This window comes from Telopea speciosissima, chromosome 2 (assembly GCF_018873765.1).
Source record: "Telopea speciosissima isolate NSW1024214 ecotype Mountain lineage chromosome 2, Tspe_v1, whole genome shotgun sequence".
Lineage (NCBI taxonomy): Eukaryota > Viridiplantae > Streptophyta > Magnoliopsida > Proteales > Proteaceae > Telopea > Telopea speciosissima.
Window position 1 is genome coordinate 3,083,582 of NC_057917.1, and position 19,350 is coordinate 3,102,931.

The 19,350-nt window shown below is 39.7% G+C and overlaps 1 protein-coding gene across 1 annotated transcript; it reads left to right on the plus strand.

Annotated features, from left to right (window-relative positions):
• The first annotated feature begins 88 nt into the window (after positions 1-88).
• Positions 89-18,456, plus strand: LOC122652443 (26S proteasome regulatory subunit 6B homolog). Its single transcript, XM_043846182.1, has 6 exons — positions 89-624; positions 8,437-8,667; positions 9,572-9,730; positions 16,883-17,035; positions 17,248-17,331; positions 18,060-18,456. Exons 1-6 carry the CDS (start codon positions 124-126, stop codon positions 18,192-18,194), a joined length of 1,263 nt encoding a protein of 420 aa, XP_043702117.1. The 5' UTR covers positions 89-123; the 3' UTR covers positions 18,195-18,456.
• Positions 18,457-19,350: the final 894 nt, after the last annotated feature.

A 19,350-nucleotide genomic window follows, 5' to 3' on the forward strand; every position in this document is an offset into this window, starting at 1 on the left:
GGCTGGCCGGACTGGAATAGCGGAGATTTTCTTGAGACTCACTCCACTAGAGTTCTCCTCGCTCGCTGTTTATAAATAGAGAAACGAAGGCAAACGGATTATTTTCCTTCGTCTGAAGAAAAAATGGCCGCATCAGCCATGGTTGTCGACCCAAAGCCATCTTTGGAACCACCACCTTCTTTCCCTTCATCAAGATCTGATCCATACGGATTTTCCGACCAGTCATCAATTTCCGATGATGACGATTTATATGGCCGCCTCAAGTCTTTGCAGCGCCAGCTCGAGTTTATCGATATTCAAGAGGAATACGTGAAGGACGAGCAGAAGAACTTGAAGCGTGAGCTTCTTCGTGCCCAAGAGGAGGTGAAGAGGATCCAGTCGGTTCCTCTCGTTATTGGTCAGTTTATGGAGATGGTTGATCAGAACAATGGCATTGTTGGATCAACAACCGGCTCGAATTATTATGTTAGGATTCTCAGTACCATTAATCGGGAGCTGTTGAAGCCTTCCGCATCAGTGGCTTTGCATCGCCACTCCAACGCCCTTGTTGACGTGTTGCCACCTGAAGCTGACTCGAGTATCTCGTTGTTGAGCCAGTCTGAGAAGCCGGATGTAACCTATAATGTGAGTCTTGTTACCCAATTAATTAGGGTTTTCGACTACTAGGGCATCTTCTTTCTCGGTAATTTACCTCCCTCGGTTTTGGTCGGAATTCACTCGAGTTTTTTTCTTAGGGCTAAATTTTCCCTTAGGGTTTGTAGGACTTTTTTATTTTGGCAAATTTATTTTGTTTCTTGACTCTTATTACTGTTTGAAGTAGCCTGGGTTCATACTTTTTTTATATTAGCCTTCAGACGTTTGGGTTGGAGGCCTTCTACGGTGATTTTAAGCTCTCTCTTTCTTTCTCTCCCCTCCCCCTCATTTTTTTTTGCTACTGATAATAATTGGGTTCTCTGTATTGGGATTCTTTATAGTATGAGTGATTTTTTTACTTATTTATTATCATTTCTGGTCGCGCTACTTAGGGCTTGTGTTGTCTGTAACTCTCTATTATATAGAATTCAAAGGATGATGCGGGGTTCACAGAGAACTTGGATGTGTTTTCTTTCTTCTCTGTGTTTGGTTATGTCACTGACTTACTATATTTTTCTGGAATCAGCTATTGATTTTTTATTCGGACCTTCTAGATAAGAACTATTTTGGTACTTTATGTTAGAAGGTCAGAAAATGAGCTTCCAAATCTTTTTTTGTCCCCCTTTTATCTCTGTTCCTCTTGCAATAGTTGTTCTCTTCTTGTGAACGTACAATCTCGCATTCTTGTTGATGATGAATCGTTTTTGGTTAATCCGGGGGAGGGAGGGGATTAATAATCAGATATCTTGTCATTGATATCTTATCACTTATCAGTTCAAGAAAAATAGTATAACTTCTCATCTTTTGGTGTGAGCATAATGGAATATCCTTTCCCTAAAGTTCGAAGCCTTGAATGAATTACCAGTGGCATGTGATTTCACAAAACCCGCGGAGAGTCTGAAGGTGGTCATTGCCTCCCTCTGTTTACTGTCTTTGGACTTTCTTCAGTAGCCCCTCCTGCTTGTCTCCTTTGGTTATTGGAGCTCAATGTGAAGTTCATCTGGTTTTTCTAGAGGGACATCCTAGCAAAGTAGCAATCCCATGTTTTTGCAAGCAATTAATGTTGTTTTGATCACAAGCCAGTTTAGAAGTCATTTCTGCCTGAATTAGTGAATTTAATGACGACATTTGAACCCAGGACAATCCTTTTCTCTTGAAAATTAGTGTGACAAGTGCGCTGATCCAGTCGGTATCGAGAGCTCTAATGATCATGGTGATGAAGCAAACTAGGTATCTTACCCTGGTCTGATTCAATCTGCATTGGCAAAGCCAATCTCCAACTCTTCCACCTGCCTCTTCAACTCCTCATTCTCGATCCTTAACAGGGGCATCTCCTCACTTATCTCCTGTACTTGAATGCGTAGAAAATCATTTTGCTAAATACATTCTTGAAACCTACCAAACGTTGCAAAGGTGCTGTTTGATCGAAGGTCCCATCAGCAGCGCAACCCATCGTTTCTTTCAACCTTTTTAGCTAGTAGGTAGGACGGGGCTCTCATTTGCACGTTCGATACAGCTTCCTGTACAACAGAGTGTTAGAAAGGGCCTATAGCTGCCCCTACTCGACGATACATTGTCAATTGGCAGCGTAGACAATGGGAATGTTTGATCCCAGGGAACCATTACAAGGATGGCCTTACTCGTTTAGGGGGGGGGGGCGTCGACGACACTAATGTTATGGATTTACATTAACATGAATGGGACCCTAGCGAATTCAGGGCGTAAGCCCCTTTAGAGATAGGGTTGTTGGAGAAGAGCTCGTTCTTCTATTTTCGAGAGAAAAGAAAAAGAATGTGGGTAAGAATCGACAAGGAATCCAGGAAATCATGAAGAAAGCGTGACAAGAAAACTAAGAAAAAGATGTTAGAAAATACTTGGGCATTTGGGGATTTTTGGGCTTCTTCCCTTAACTGTTATCAAACGTTAATCGAAACCCACATTATCCTCCTATGCGGGGAGGAGGGGGTGCACCTTCACCCCGATCCGATTTTGCCTATCACCAATCAGGTGATGAAGGATATCATGGAGTGGAGTGCGCCTGGGAAAACCGTTAAAAATGATTCTGCAACTACTGTCCCCTTCCGACTAATCGATTTGAAGTTTATAAATAAAGAAAAATGGGCTGAAGCAGCCAAGTAGAGAAAAGAATGAGCTTGGTTAAAGCCATTAATGGCTGTGAGAGGCCGTGGATGAGAGACCCATCCCTGTTCCCCTTCTTCTATCTATCCATCTTTGCTATTTTCTGTTTTCTTCTTTGTTTCTATTCTGGTTTTTATTTCAATTTCCTGCAAATCTGAGATCAACATTCCAAACTATTATTGGGATTTATAATTCAGTAGAAGATTTCATAGTTGCTGATTGAAGAAAGCTTCAAATACCCTGTGGATACTGCTCTTCATTGAAGAGTTTACGATCCTCCTGTAGAATTGGTTGCAGCCTAGCTATTCTACATTACCCTTTCAGGGTCTTCGGGTATGGGGCTTTACTCTTTACCTCCTCCACTTGTCTCTTAGTGATTCTTATTCTTTGCCTCTTTTTTTCTGACCTTTCTTTCCTTTAGAAAAGGCTGGGCATTTTCCTTGTTTCCTATGATCCTCTTGCTCTCTTTCTGAGCTTGCTTTTGAAGGTTCTTCAGAATAAGTTGATAACCTACACCATAGTACTCATTGTTTGTTAGTAGTTGGAACACTGTTACACTGCCTTGTTGATACTTGCCCAATTCCATGCTTTGAAGTACCCCATTCTTAAACATATTAATGATATTTCTCCCTGTGTTATCATAAGCCTTTACTCCTTGTGTGGATGGCTTCAGATTTGTGGTGTCAAACGCATGGATCTTGAATATCTTCAGAGGGCACACATTCATTCAGACCTATTGTCTACCAGGACTTGAGAGATCCTACTCCTGTTGCAATCTACCGTGATGTGCAAGGCCTTGGTGTGGTTGATTCCTTTGGCCGGTAAATTTTTGGCATTGAACATGACGGAGTTTGCTACATGCATAACCCTTACTTCCATCCATGAAAACATCTTAGGACCTTCATTGATAGACTCTCCTACCTTGACTTGACATAACCATAACCAAACCCTAACCCTAATTTCATCAATAACCCTCTTTTGACCTAGCCGACTCACTTGTTTATAACAGATCCTGGTTGGTTGGCTCCTAGTTGGATCCCTTCCAATCTAGGACTATATTAGGAAGCTTTAGGTTTTATATGCACACGTCATTACAGAAAAAAAGCCTAGTTTGATGCAATCATTAAGGTTGTTTTTCACTAACCTAGTGATTCATTGCAAAAAACAAAACTAAAAATCAATATTTGAGCAAAAGATTTAAAGTTTTACTGTTGTGCAAATCTGGTTTCGATCCTTGATGACAGGTTGTTTAATCACCTAATGATGATGAAATCAACATTACTAGAGTCGCTTTTGCCAGTAAAAATAATCAAGTTGATTTTTGCCAAAAACAAAATTGATTACAATGCGTTACATGAACTCTTGATAATTGTTTTGAGTCATTGATTGAGTTATATAGTTTATAAGAGATATATCATCTATCGATAAGTATCAACCATATCGGGTCACGTATTGACCCTATGCAGTTCATACTTTTTTTAGGTATTGTATCGGTGTATCGTATTGGTCCCTTAAATAGATACACATCGGTTAGTATCACCGGATATGATAAGATACTTGAAACCTTGCCTGTAATGCTCTTTGTATAACTCCAAATGACTTGAGTCCAGTTCCTTTGAAAGATCCTGCCAAATACTCCAGCTCTCATGATTTAACTTTCATCAGAAAATCAATGCATCATCTTAAAAAATTTGCTCGAAAAAGTCCAGTTGCAAAACCATTCTGCCCTTCAGTCCTGGGCAGTGCTGCTACCACATGCTGTTGCTAGCGCTGCGCTACGATACAAAAATGTCTATATCTCTTTCGTGTTGAATCCAATTGACGCAATTCTTGAATTGGTGGAAAGCATAGTTGCCAAGGTGTCGCCTATGCGCTACCTAGGCTTCTAGGCAGTTTTGTTGGGGCCTAGGCAACGGCCGCCATATTGCAGGGTGCCTTGCATTGGTGTTTATTGGTATCGAACCTGGTATTAGCCCTTATTTATGCCAAATATCAATTAAGTAAATGTTTTTATATTTGTAATTTCATTTACTTAAGATATTATTCATAAATAAGCAAATACCCCCCTATTTGAATCCAATAAAAGTAGTTAAAAAATCAAATTCCAAAAGAATAAAAAGTCAACTCCTCAGTTCAAGAACAAAAATTGGATTTTCGGCGCTAGGTGAAAGTTTCAACTTTCAACTGCTGGGGTTTTTCTCAAATCTAAAAATTCTATAAATCTTAATATGGTAAAACATTGCTAAAAACCAGAAGTGCGGTAAAATATTCATTTGTTTTGATATATAAAAAAATATTTTCATTTAGAACGATTTTGACAACATTTGCGTAGACCAAATAAGGTTTGACCGGAACATAACTTCTTCAATAGAAATCAGATTTAAGCAATTTTGGATTTGTTGGAAAGCTGGTTTTGTGCTCTAATTAATACAAAAAGTCTCATGTAAAAATAAAATCATTGGATTAGTCAAACTTCTTAGAGAACAAGAACATTTCTCTAAATCGAGAGCAATTTAATAACTTATAGATAAGATCATATTTTCTAAGAACAGTATAAACCAAATGTATGTTTTGATTGTTTCAAACTTCCAATAGCTTGCTTCTTCATTTCTGCTGTCTTCCAATTCTATGCTGATTTTTGATGACTTGATGTGGCTTAAAATTGATTTTTGATGATTTGATGTGACTTAATGTTATTTTTGATGACTTGATGTGGTTTAATGTTGATTTTTGATGACTTGAGGTGACTTAATGTTGATTTTTGATGACTTGAGGAGGCTTAATATTGATTTTTGATGATATAAGGTATATATTGTAGCATATTAAAATATTGTAGCACACTAAATAATGTTAGAAAAGGGAGAAATAAAAAAAAAAAGCACTTGAGGGCGCCTTGGTCGCCTAGGAGACGCCTAGGCGGGTCCCTTGCCACCTAAGCGCTTAGGCACCTCTCCACCGCCTTAGGTCGCCTCGACAACTATGATGGAAAGCGAACTCAGAGATCTACATTTCTTATGTATCTAGCTTCCACAAATTCCAACTAGAGGATAGCTCAAAAAATCCATGAAGCTGCTGTATAGGGTATAAAACAGAATTTGGGCATCATGCATTACATCTGCATTTGAGATCATAGCTTTCCCTCATTCGAGCTTGGATTGATCAGATTCTTGAGGCATTGTGAACCCCATTACTCATAGGACTAGAGACTTTTAGTTTTGTGCTTCAACAAAGTCTCAGTTAAGGACATCTCAAAACACCTGTGAAGTTACTGCTCCAACACAAACTTGCAGTCTTCCTCACATAACTGCATTCTTCACTTTCGGCAACACCACTCATAGTTATCAAGGCAGCAAGGCGACTATGGCGTTGGAGAGGGTTCTAAATCAAAGGCGACACCAACAAGCTTGGCGCCCAAGGCAACCAAGGAGCTTGGACGCCTAGGCGACACCTTGATAACTGTGGCACCACTTCCCCTTTGGTAGCACACTCATGTATTCACTGACTTACAACTGCCTTCTCATCTTGCGAACTACATTCAACTTTGGCAGCACACTCATGTACTCAATGACTTACAACTGTCTTCTCGTCTTGCTAACTACATTTGACAATTGCCAACTCATGATGATGCCAATTGTACCAGCCCTACTGCCAACTGCCAGTCAACTCATCAGCTATGACAACAGAGTCATTTTAGCCATCTCGCTAACATTTCAGCCACTGCCTGCTGCCATATCTTCTGCTCAACAGAAGGTTGAAATCTGCACATCTCCATAGCACTCACAAAAGCTCTTCTTCTCTGCTGCCCTTCCTGACAGTGTGTTGACAACAATGACAATAACACCTGCTGGCGTGGCCAACAGTTCTTTGAGGAGAGATAGCCATGTCTTGAGGACTTCACATTCCTAGCTATCATGAACTGCTGGAGTATTTGTATGGGCTTAAGTTATAATCAGCATACGGGCCCAAGTATGGGCCTGACGATAACTAAGTCTTTGCCTAATGTTGGCTGGTTATGACTTAAGTTATGGTTCTTTCTCTTACTATGCTGGCTTAGTACTGAATCAAGGTCAAGACATTAGGCATGTCTAGCCTCCTTGACTAATGACTGTAGTGAGATCATTTTTGAAACTCAACTTTGAGATCCTTTCTCTTTCATTACCTGGTCCTATATTACTTTAAGGAATTGTTAGAAAAAATATTCTAGGAGGCTAATTAAATGCTTAATTCTAACTATTTCAAGAGGCCTTGTTGGTCCATGACCTAGGGACTTGACTGAGGGAACAACATAGGTCCTAGAGAGTCACCTTGTTCAGCATGTCAAAATGCCTTAGGCATTGGCTAGTGAACTTGACTGTTCTGAAAGAAAACAAAGGCAAATGAATCACATTTTATTTGTTGCCTGGAAATTCTATGGGGCTGACCCGAATTGGAGTCTAGGGCAACCGAAATAATCCACTGGGTTACCGTAGATTTACCTTGACTCCATAACAAGGCCCTGTGGATTCTGCTTTCAAGGGGCAGTCTCCTTAGCATCAATATTTTTTGAGTTCGGGTTTGGGGATGGGGAGGGAGGGTTCACTAGCAACCTAACCACTTATCTCTTCGTGCTTCAGTGACCCTCAGTCATGACTATATAAAATTATACTAGAATCTACACTTTGATGTGTTCACAGTGCCGCAAACTCGTCTGCTCAATGGTTTGTGGTAGCCGATGATCATATCCGTTCGTATGTATGAATAAGAGATATGATGGTTCTCAGCCATCTTGTCCTTTGGATCTGGCATTGATCAAATATGACTACAGCCTTTGGTTCACACATTTATAAGTATGTGTCAGACGTCCTGATTTCAATACTTATATGATAGTATCTGTTGGGGAAAAGTTTGAACTACTCATTGATTGAATTTTAGAGCCAAGTTGATTACGTTTTACTGCCCCAAAGAATAAAGAAATTGTCACTCTCTATGTTGAGCTATTTTTTTAGTTTTACTTTGCTCTTAAATCATTGTCTTAATATCAAGAGGGAAGTTGTGTTCCTCATATTTTTTTAAAATATTTTCCTTGACTAATAGCAGAATATTATCATGTTTTTCCCCAAGTTTTGTTTCGAAATCTGGTACTCATATTTTCACATTTGTTTATTACACAAAAGGATCCTTCACAGAAATTAGTGTCTAACTTGTCAAGTTTTTGTCTGGAGTTGGCTAGCCTTTTGTGGACATTTTGTTGTAACTTGGTGACTATGAAGGGAAATTATAATGTTCATAGAGGTTTGTGAACTTCGGAAACTTCAAAAGTTGCCATGTGGCATGTATTGGTGAACATGGATAGGTCCATGCTATATAATAAGTGACACCCATCAGTCTAAGTTTCCCTACAATACTAACATATAATAGGCATCATAAAATGGTTTGAAGTTATATCAGATTACGAAAATGCATGATAGTAGATGTCAGTGGTATTTTTATAATATTCCAGATTCCAGAACTTTGGATACTCTTCTAATGCATATAATTTATGGCATGCTATTTTGTTATTACATCAACTCAGCCTTATCCCATCTAAATGGGGTCAACGTTATTTTTGTTATTATATATAAAAAAAAAACGTTTTGTGAAATGCTTAGCCTTCTGTAACCCTTAATATCTTTCTTGCGTGAGCAGGATATAGGGGGATGCGACATTCAAAAACAGGAAATCCGCGAAGCTGTTGAGTTACCTTTGACGCATCATGAGCTATACAAACAAATTGGAATAGATCCTCCTCGAGGAGTGTTGTTATATGGTCCACCCGGCACTGGTAAAACGATGCTTGCCAAGGCTGTCGCTAATCATACTACCGCAGCCTTCATAAGAGTGGTTGGCTCAGAATTTGTTCAGAAGTATTTGGGTGAGGTAGGCCTTGAGATCCTTCTTGTTTTTTTATTGTGTGTGTGTGCTGGATTTTTGCTGCATTTCAGGCTGAATTATCCAGGTGAGCTATGTCAGACCATGTGTAATCTGGTTGAGAGTCGCTCGACGGTTTTCTTTTTTCACTCATTTATGTGTTCTTGTAGTTTCATTTCAAATTTCATCCTTCTTCACAATAAAGAGTCATTGCTGCTTCAGTCATACCATTACCACCACATCAGAAAAGCAAATTGCATTGTTAGCAAAATTTTTAGGCAAAGAATTGGTTTTTTATGCACATTTTTGTTAAGAGTGTATAAGATGCCTATTATAATGGAAAGAGGGCGGCGGGCCTTGGTGCAACGGTAAGGTTGCTCCATTGTGACCAAGTGGTCATGGGTTCGAGTCTGGAAACAGCCTCTTTGCGAAAGTAGGGGTAAGGCTGCATACATTATGACCCTCCCCAGACCCCGCAGTGGTGGGAGCCTCGTGTACTAGGTAAGCCTTTATAATGGAAATAAATAGTTTGGGTAAAAATACAATATTTAGGAGACCCCTCCCCCCCCCCCCCTCTCCAACAAAAAAAAAAAGAGAGAGAGAGAGAGAGAGAGAAGAAGCTCTACTTGTCATTTTAGTATGATAGAATTTTGTGATACCTTTAATATTTTGGCTTACTGGATGTTTAGATGCAAATATAGTTCCTAATTTATCTTTTATATATTTCCATATCTTCGTAAAGGTAAACATATCATATGTGTTTCTGACTCTTTTTTTTTCTTTCTTTCTCCCCTCCCTTTTTATCCCAAATATTTTATAATTAGGTTGAATTATACTCATATGTATACCTAACATATTTTTCCATATCTGAATTAACTATGGCAGTGATTGATTTGACTGCCTTTCCTTTCAGGGTCCAAGAATGGTCCGTGATGTTTTTCGTCTTGCCAAAGAGAATGCTCCTGCGATTATATTTATAGATGAAGTGGATGCTATTGCTACAGCTCGGTTTGATGCTCAAACTGGAGCAGACAGAGAAGTCCAACGAATCCTTATGGAACTCCTCAATCAGGTAAGACTTGAAAAATATAGATTGTGAGTACAATAAGTGTACTGGGCCCAAAGTTCAGTCAAGGCTGCATAGATACAAAAGCTAGAGTTGAAAAATATAGATTGTGAGCACAACAAGTGTACTGGGCCCAAAGTTCAGTAAAGGCTGCATGGATACAAACACTAGAGTTGGTATCCAACTGTTTGAGAACTTGGTTTCGGTACTGGTTTCTCCCAGCTAGAAAACCGAGTTCGTGCATTTGTTTTTGAACTCGGTAGATGTTTTCGGTGGGTTTTTGACCAAGTTTGGTCACGAAACTTGATATACAGCGTATTTTGGGCCATTTAAACACAATGGCACTATCAAATTGTCCAAATAGGAGTTTTACTTTGGACCCTAGTTTGGTAGGCTACGATGTATTAATAGGCCCTATTTTACACATAATTTAGTAATAGAAAGCAATCAAAGCATACAATTAATAGAAAACAACTTAAATAAACATTAGAAATGGAAAAGTGTAAAATACATCAATCTTAACATATACACATCTATCATCCCAAGCCATATTGCCGAATCAAGTATTCCTCTGAATGTGAAACATAGGATTCCCATGTTATAGTGTTGCTGAAAAATCACACATAGTCTTCCACACAATTCATGTAAGTGTTGTCATCAACTAACGGAAGGTACCCTATCTAAGGGTATGGAAAAGGTGGTTGCGATGAGATCAATCCACTGCTACTTCCACCAGGTTGTTGAACTACCATCGGCATGTATGGCTGGGTTGGGATTGTGAATATGTCGTCCACAAAACCTGACCCAGTGCTCCGACTGTCGAACTCATGTGCAAAGTGGTTTGACTACGGCTGCCCAAATGGTTTACTTTGTAATCCTCCAAACTTCTTCCAACTCCTTTGGATTTGTTGTCGATGTAGCAAATTTGATGTTGGATGAAGCTTCTCCGTACAAACTGACGAATTTTTGGTGGAAAATGGGATCAAAACTGTAAATACTAGAAGAGAGGAAGAGAAGAGGAGCCGATATGTTTGTGTAACCTTGGGAGGCTTTCACTTAATGTGAGAGCAGCCCCTTCAGTCAATATATATAATGACTTAAGATGCACACTAGGAAATAAGAAAACAGAAAATACCCAAACTACCCCTAAACAGAACTGATACATAAAACAGTCCTACTAACACTCCCCCTCAAGCTGGAGCATAGATATTAATCATGCCCAACTTGTTACAAATATAATCTACTCTAGCACTCCCCAAAGACTTTGTAAATAAATTTGCAAGTTGTTCTCCTGTACGAACATGGCTAGGAGAAATGAGACCTTATTGCAGCTTCTCTCGAACAAAGTGACAATCTACTTCAATGTGTTCCGTTCTTTCATGAAACACATGGTTTGAAGTAATATGAATAGCAGCTTTATTATCACACCATAGTTGTATAGGAGAGTCATCCATAAATCCAAGCTCAGTTAACAACTGTTTCACCCACATCAACTCACATGTAACATGTGTCATGGCTCGATACTCTGACTCGGTACTGGATTGAGCCACAACAATTTGTTTTTTACTTTTCTACAGGATTCCCTCCTATAAATGTGCAATAACCAGTAGTTGATCTTTTGTCAACAGGAGAGCCAGCCTAATCAGCATAAGAAAAACCCTCAACTCGACCATGTCCATGATCCGAGTAGAGTAAACCACGTCTAGGAGCCTTCTTGAGGTAACTCAAGATACGCATGACAGCATCCCAGTGAGATGTACGAGGAGCAGATAGAAACTGACTCACAACATTGACAGGAAATGCAATGTTAGGTCGAGTCACAGTCAAGTAGTTGAGTTGCCCAACAAGCCTCCTATACTTCTCAAGATCATTAAGAACATCACCACTATCAGCTGTAAGTTTTGAATTAGGATCCATAGGAGTATCTAGAGATTTAGATCCTAGCAATCCTGTCTCTGAAAGAAGGTCAAGAACATACTTTCACTGTGAGAGCGAAATCCCTTTCCTAGACTGAGCAACTTCCACACCTAGAAAGTATTTCAATCTTCCCAAGTCTTTAATTTGAAACTTCTGCTGTAAATGCATCTTCAACTTTTCAATTCCTGAAGAGTCATCTTTTGAAATGACAATATCATCTATATATACAATAAGCAATATTCTTCCTGCATCAGAATGCTTGAAAAATACATAGTGATCACTACTACAACATGTCAGTCCAAATTCCAAAACCACTTCAGTGAACTGACCGAGCCAAGCTCTGGGTGACTGTTGCAGCCCATACAAGGATTTCTTCAGCTTACACGCCATCCCATACTCCCCTTGAGCAACTAACCCAGGAGGTTGCTCCATATACACCTCTTCTTGGAGATCACCATGTAAGAATGCATTCTTAACATCCAACTGAAACAGAGGCCAGTGATGAATGGCTGCAAGAGAAAATAATATACGAATAGAAGTGAGCTTAGCAATAGGAGAAAAAGTGTCCAAATAGTTTCATCCCATACAAGGATTTCTTCAGCTTACACACCATCCCATAATCCCCTTGAGCAACTAACCCAGGAGGTTGCTCCATATACACCTCTTCTTGGAGATCACCATGTAAGAATGCATTCTTGACATCCGACTGAAACAGAGGCCAGTGATGAATGGCAGCAAGAGAAAATAAGATATGAATAGAAGTGAGCTTAGCAACAGGAGAAAAAGTGTCCAAATAGTTTCAGCCCATACAAGGATTTCTTTAGCTTACACACCATCCCATACTCCCCTTGAGCAACAAACCTAGAAGGTTGGTCCATATACACCTCTTCTTGGAGATCACCATGTAAGAATGCATTCTTAACATCCAACTGAAACAGAGGCCAGTGATGAATGGCAGCAAGAGAAAGTAAGATACGAGTAGAAGTGAGCTTAGCAACAGGAGAAAAAGTGTCCAAATAGTCAACACCATACACTTGGGCATACCCCTTTGCTACAAGTCGAGCCTTTAAGCGAGCTAAAGGGCTATCAGGATTCATCTTCACCACAAAGATCCATCTACAACCACTTGCTGATTTACTAGAGGGTAATGGAACAAGATTCCGTGTCTGATTGGCCTCCAAAGCTAACAGTTCCTCAACCATAGCAGCCCTCCTGCCAAGATGAGATAGTGCCCTTGCAACAGACTTAGGGACAGGGTGTTGTTCAAGAGTATTCAAGCAAGAATGGAAAGAAGTGGATAAACCAGAATATGACACAAAGTTAGATAAAGGATGAACACCCTTACGAAAGGTAATAGGAAGATCAAGGTCAAAAGGGACAACAGGAGAAGAAGAAGGATTACTTGGGGCAGGATCTGCCAGCGAAGAAGATGAAGTTGAAGTCGGAGCGGGGGGGGGGTACATCTTTCAAAGATTGCGTTGGTACACAACAGCAAGTGGCGGCGGCGGTAGGGGGTGGAGAAACCTGTGGAGTAGAAGACTGAACAATATAAAGAGGAAGATCATCGTCCAATGTAGAGTCAGCAACAGGAGAAGCCGTATAAGGTGTGGACTCAAAGAAGGAAACATCAACGGTAACAAAATACTTTTGTAACTCAAAGGAATAACAACGATAACCCTTTTGAGTATGAGAATAACCCACAAAAATGCATTTAAGAGCCTTGGGATCCAACTTGGATATACCTGGACAATGATCACGAATGAAACAAACACTGCCAAAGACACGTGGTGGTAAGGAAAATAAGGGAACATAAGGAAACAATAGAGAATGAGGTATCCCACCACGTAAGATAGAGGAAGGCATGCGGTTGATTAGGTAATAGGCTGTTAAAACAGCATCAACCCAAAAAGGTTTGACCCCCCTCATCTCAAACAAAAGAAACCGTGTGACCTCCATCAAATGCCTGTTTTTCCTTTCTCCCACACCATTTTGTTGTAGGGTGTCGGCACAGGAAGACTGATGTATAATGCCACAGTGAGTTAGAAACTCTGTAAAAGGAGCAGAAAAATATTCTTTAGCATGATCACTACGAAGAACACGTAAAGGAGTACTAAATTGAGTGTTAACTTCATTCACAAATGCATAAAAAATAAAAAACAACTCAAAACGATTCTTCATTAAGTAAAACCAGGTAACTTTGGAATAGTCATCAACAAAAGTTATAAAATAACGAAATCCCAATTTAGAAACAACAGGACAAGGACCCCATATATCTGAATGAACTAAAGCAAAAGGTTGACTAGACCTTGGACTGACTCTGGGGGGATAGCCTACACGATGTAACTTCCAAAATTGACAAGACTCACAATGTAGACTAGACAGAGACTGAAAGCGAGGATCTAAAATCCGTAAACTTTGTAATGATGGATGACCCAAGCAACAATGTACTTGGTAAGGAGATGCCAAACTCGAACATGCCACAGATAAGGTGTCTTCAAGTAGGTACAACCCCCTTGACTCATGACCTCTACCAATCGTTTTTTTCGTCGTAAGGTCTTGAAAGATGCATGAATCAGAGATAAAAGTTACAGAACAATTATGAGCTTTAGTAAGCTTAGTAATAGACATGAGGTTAATAGGGAAATCAGGTAAATAGAGAACAAAGGAAAGGGACAAAGAATGAGTGGCCTGAACAGTGCCTATACCACTTACTTTAGCCAAAGACCCATCAGCTAAGGTAACATTAGAGGATGATGCACGAAAGGAAGAAAATATACCTGAGACCCCAATTATGTGGTCCAAAGCTCCTAAATCAATGATCCAGGGGTGAGGAGCAGTCGAAAGACATGCAGTAGCATTACCTGTCTGACCAAAGGTAGCAGTAGAAGGTTGAGAAGACTGAGAGATCTGGAACTGAGTAAAGCGGGCATAATCCTCATCAGACATCGTCACAGTCTTTCCCTGAGAAGGTGATGGATCAGTAGACTCAGTAATGGCAGCAAAATTGGCAAATTGTTGCTGTGGTGGTTTGACATGAAGTTTCCAGTAGAGGCGTTGAATATGCCTAGTGCGAGCACGATGGTGACATGTCCTCACCATGCCAGAAGAATATGGACCAGAAATAGAACCAGAAGTAGGAGTTTTTCCAGATATAGGGGCTTTGCCAGAACCACCCCTTCGGCCATGGCTACGGCTACCACCAATCCCTGCCCCACTACTAGGACCACGGTAAGGTGTGAAAGAGGCCAAGGCCAAACTATCCACAGTGGTGGAATCATGAGAAGACTCACAAGATACGCGTAGAACACGTGAAAAAGTGTCTGAAAGTCTGGCTACCTTATCACCACCAAGTATCTGAGAAAGAACAGAATCAAACTCCTTCCCAAGACCACCCCGAAATCGCATTACTGCGAGTTGCTTGCTGGTTCTGTATCTGTTGCACATCAGCAGTGATAGGAAGTAGGGAATTCAGATCCTCATACATCCTCTTAAAATCAGCAAAGTATTGGGTCAAGGAACGACCCTTTCGATCAGCTCTATAGAAATCTTGAGATAGCTCATAGAGACGAGATAAGTTCTGTCCAGAATACAGAACATGCAGATAATCCCATATTTCCTTGACGGTATCAATATGAGTTACCAGGTCTACAATCTGGTTGTCCATAGAGTTCAGCTGCTGTCCCAAGATGCGTGCATCAACTGTATCCCATGAGGCATCACTCGCTGGTTTGGTCTTGGTCAAATGATCTTGCTGATCCCTACCAATCAGCACCAATCAAACAATCTTCTTCTATTGTTGGAAGTTGTTGATGCCTTCTAACTTCTTCTCAGCAATACGGTTAGATGAAGACAATACAACCTCACTAACAACAGTGTTCGATGGGTCAGACATTTCAAGAAACACAAAGGATGCGAAAGTAAAAGAAGAAACCTGAGAAAATCGAGTTTAGCTCCTAAAACCCACAAAAATCGATCTCAACACCTTCAAGGTTGACGCCAAAGCTCAAGACCTTGAAGCAAGCTTGATTTCTATCTTCTAATGCGATAAGAATCACCCTCCAAGCAAACAAAAATCAATTTCAGCTGCTGCCCAAACCAGAAAAGTCGATCTCAGCTGCTGCCCCCCTTCTAAGCTCTTGAATGCATTCTCCACTTCATAGATCAATAACCAACCATAAAAGAGACCGAGTTGTCAATCTACAACCATGAACTAGTCTCTAAACAATTCGAAAATACAGCATAGGGTGCTGCACTCCTTTCAAACAAAAAACTGAAGAAACTCTCAAAACTCAATCAAGATAGAATCAATAAATGATGATTGAGACCTAAAAAGAAAGGAGACAAGATACTAGGAAGGTTGTAGCAGTCCCTAGAGATCTTGCTCTGATACCATGTAAATACTAGAAGAGAGGAAGAGAAGAGAAGAGCCGATATGTTTGTGTAACCTTGGGAGGCTCTCAGTTAATGGGAGAGCAGCCCCTTCATTCAATATATATAATGACTTAAGATACACACTAGGAAATAAGAAAACAGAAAATACCCAAACTACCCCTAAACATAACCGATACATAAAACAGTTCTACTAACAAAAACCATGCAAATTGGGTTTTCTGGGGGTTCTCTGTCGAGACCAGCAAGAGTAGCGAGATCTCGACTGGTCTCAGTCGAGATCTGCACATTTATATGGGACAGGAACTTAAGTGAACCGAGATCTTGATCTCGATCTCGGCCGAGATAATGTAAACCAGCCATTTCACCACTAATCTCGTCTCACCTTTCCAAAAAAGCTATATATTAGTGAGATCTTCCCGAGTTCTTGTTCCATGCTTCTTGCTGAGTTGTGTTCGGCAAGCTGAAAACATGGATGTGAGAATTTGAAAATGGCATTTCTGGTTAAACATTAAGATATTTTGTGAATTTTATTAATCATACACCTGCAGATAAAGGCATAAATACATTTGAAACGGCTTGTATCTCCCCCCCCCCCCCCCTTCCTTAAAGCTACATAAAGGAAAAAAATATGGAGTAATATGTTACTTTTGTTGCATGTAAAAGAATGTCACTATTCATTTAAAAGGGTCCATACAACAGTAGGGTCAATGGAACAACTCTAAGTTGAGAAACATGTCTTAATCATGTTGCTGGTTGGGTAGATCCAAATTATCAGTGGACTAGAAGTCTGCACATCAGCATATTGGTTTATATCTGACATTTTGGATGTTGGTTTGATTTCTGTTCTAGATGGATGGGTTTGATCAGACTGTGAACGTGAAGGTAATAATGGCAACTAACCGGGCTGATACTCTGGATCCTGCACTTCTTCGACCTGGTAGACTTGACCGGAAAATTGAATTCCCTCTGCCTGATAGACGACAAAAGAGACTTGTTTTTCAGGTGGGTTTTGGTTGGGCCTTCAGAATCTTTCCTCTGTCATGTCTTCTAATTTGCAGCATCTAGTGTTTATTTTTCCTTAATAAATAATCTGTGAGATTTCAAAAACTTATTACATGAACTGTGATGTAAGTGAGAGGTTATTGGCTTGGGTTTCTCAGTGTACCATTTCTTTCAAGGAGGGAAAATTGTAACAATTCTTTGTCTTTGAACAGGTCTGCACTGCTAAGATGAACTTGAGTGATGAGGTGGACTTGGAAGACTATGTTTCTCGACCTGATAAAATTAGTGCTGCTGAGGTTAGTAAATTTTGCACATCTTGTCTGCGACATCTGGTCAGGAATCATTATATTTATAGTGTTATTTTGATTTTCAACACGTTTTGTTGAATATCTTGTGACATACAATGGTACAAGTATCTTTAAATTTTGAGACTATTACGGTTGAGGAGTTTGTTTGTCGTTACTGGACTTATGTTCAGTGCCAATTAGAGCTGAATTGGGTTAAAGGGTAAATTGGAGTTGGGTTTAAAGGACTAAGGGAGTAATTTCAGTGCAGAATGAGCTCATATGTTTGCACTAGTGCAAAGATTAGGAAAGATAAGGGATGGCTCAACTGACAAAGCCTTATCCCAACAACTTGGGTTATAGTTACTTAGTTACAGGGTGCCCTGTTTTTGTGGACCTTAAGTGGAATGGCAGAAGAGGAATTGTGTACTCGACTGCAAGTGGATTTTTTGAATAATGGATGGAAACCAGGTGTATTTATTTATGGTTTTAAGATCTCATTTCCTGTCCCACTCTGAGGGACTACTTGACGGCTGTTGTACAGCTCTTGCTTATTAGAGAATTAGTGCAAGATCTTCGCTGTTTTGCCTTTAGGCAGGAACACGTTTTATTTTAAATTGAAGGTAGTGCTAAAGGTTTATAGAATCCGCTGAGTGTCTTGAACGTGATGTTTTATTTTGGTACAAGTGTTCTGCTCATAACCAGCTAACCTTTTCTTCTCACTATGATGACTGCACCAGATTACTGCAATTTGTCAAGAAGCAGGAATGCATGCAGTGCGCAAGAATCGGTATGTTATCCTTCCCAAGGACTTTGAGAAGGGATATCGAGCCAATGTGAAGAAACCGGATACCGATTTTGAGTTCTACAAATGAAGAGGCCTTCAAACAAATTTTAGCACCCTTGGATACTATTGTTTAGGCTTTTTTTCTTTCTACATCAAATATGTAGCCAATGTTAAAGCTTGAAGACATCTGTATTATAATTTACTTTCTTGGTGTTTCTCTATGAATTTGAATAAACTTTACTTCCATATTTGTTTTAAAAGAGAATGTGTTGGTTTTTAACGTTACTGCAAGTTGATTCCTTCATATCGTGTGAAATGCTTTCTGGAATTCTAAATTAGTAAATTTGCTTTTTTGGAGGTTTTTCTTATCTTTTTTTCTAGATTTATTGGGTGAGAAATTTGAAGATTCATTACCATGGATGTTGCCAAGTTTATCCTTGTCTTTTTATCCATAGAAGTTTTTTCTCCATATAGAGAATTTAGATTGGGTTGGAATTTCCTTTTAAGTAGATAGGGATGGTAGGGTTTACCTGTGCACCAGATTTTAAGGCCTGGGCTTATTGTTATGGTTACACATGTTGCTGCCACTTTCCCAGTAATTTTTTACAAAAATTCAATAAAGAACAAATAAAGTAGACTGAATATTTGATCTGAATCTTTTGAATATGTAAACGTTAAGAATAACTCAGTGAATATGTTCTAGACTCTGTTATTTAATGCTTTTCTAATTTTAGGAAATATCATCCCACTCCCCTCCAAGTATCCATAATATCAACCCAATCCCCAAATTTTTAATAATGATAATGTCCTCCCCTACTCTCCCATTATCTATCAACAGTACCTTAATTGGCCAACGGTGTTAAAAAAATAGTTCAAAAGATGATATTTCCCCCTTCCTCTTCTTCTGATTCTGATTCTCTCAACTTCTTTTTTTTTTTTTATTCACATTCAAACCCCACCGATTGAAACCACCATAGCCAAGAAGATCGACTATGTTGGTTTTTCCGGTAAAAACCTGCGTCACTCTCCATCTCCCATCCCTCTCCTTTGACCCCACTGAAACCCCAAACCCACCCTCCCTTTACCTTCTATCTCACTGTAACAGAGAAAACCCCTATGTGAGAAGTTCTTCTTCTTCTCTTCAATTCATAACTAGGCAGCGATTTACAAGAGAAGCTTCCGCTAACACTTCTGGTCAGACTCTCTGCAAGATCGTCTCTTTTCGGCGACATTGTCGGACCTCG

Coding starts and splice junctions, on each gene's coding strand:
- LOC122652443 (XM_043846182.1), top strand. CDS start 124: ATGGCCGCATCAGCCATGGTTGTCGACCCAAAGCCATCTTTGGAACCA. Junction 625..8,436: donor AGCCGGATGTAACCTATAAT/GTGAGTCTTGTT, acceptor TTGCGTGAGCAG/GATATAGGGGGATGCGACAT. Junction 8,668..9,571: donor TTCAGAAGTATTTGGGTGAG/GTAGGCCTTGAG, acceptor CTTTCCTTTCAG/GGTCCAAGAATGGTCCGTGA.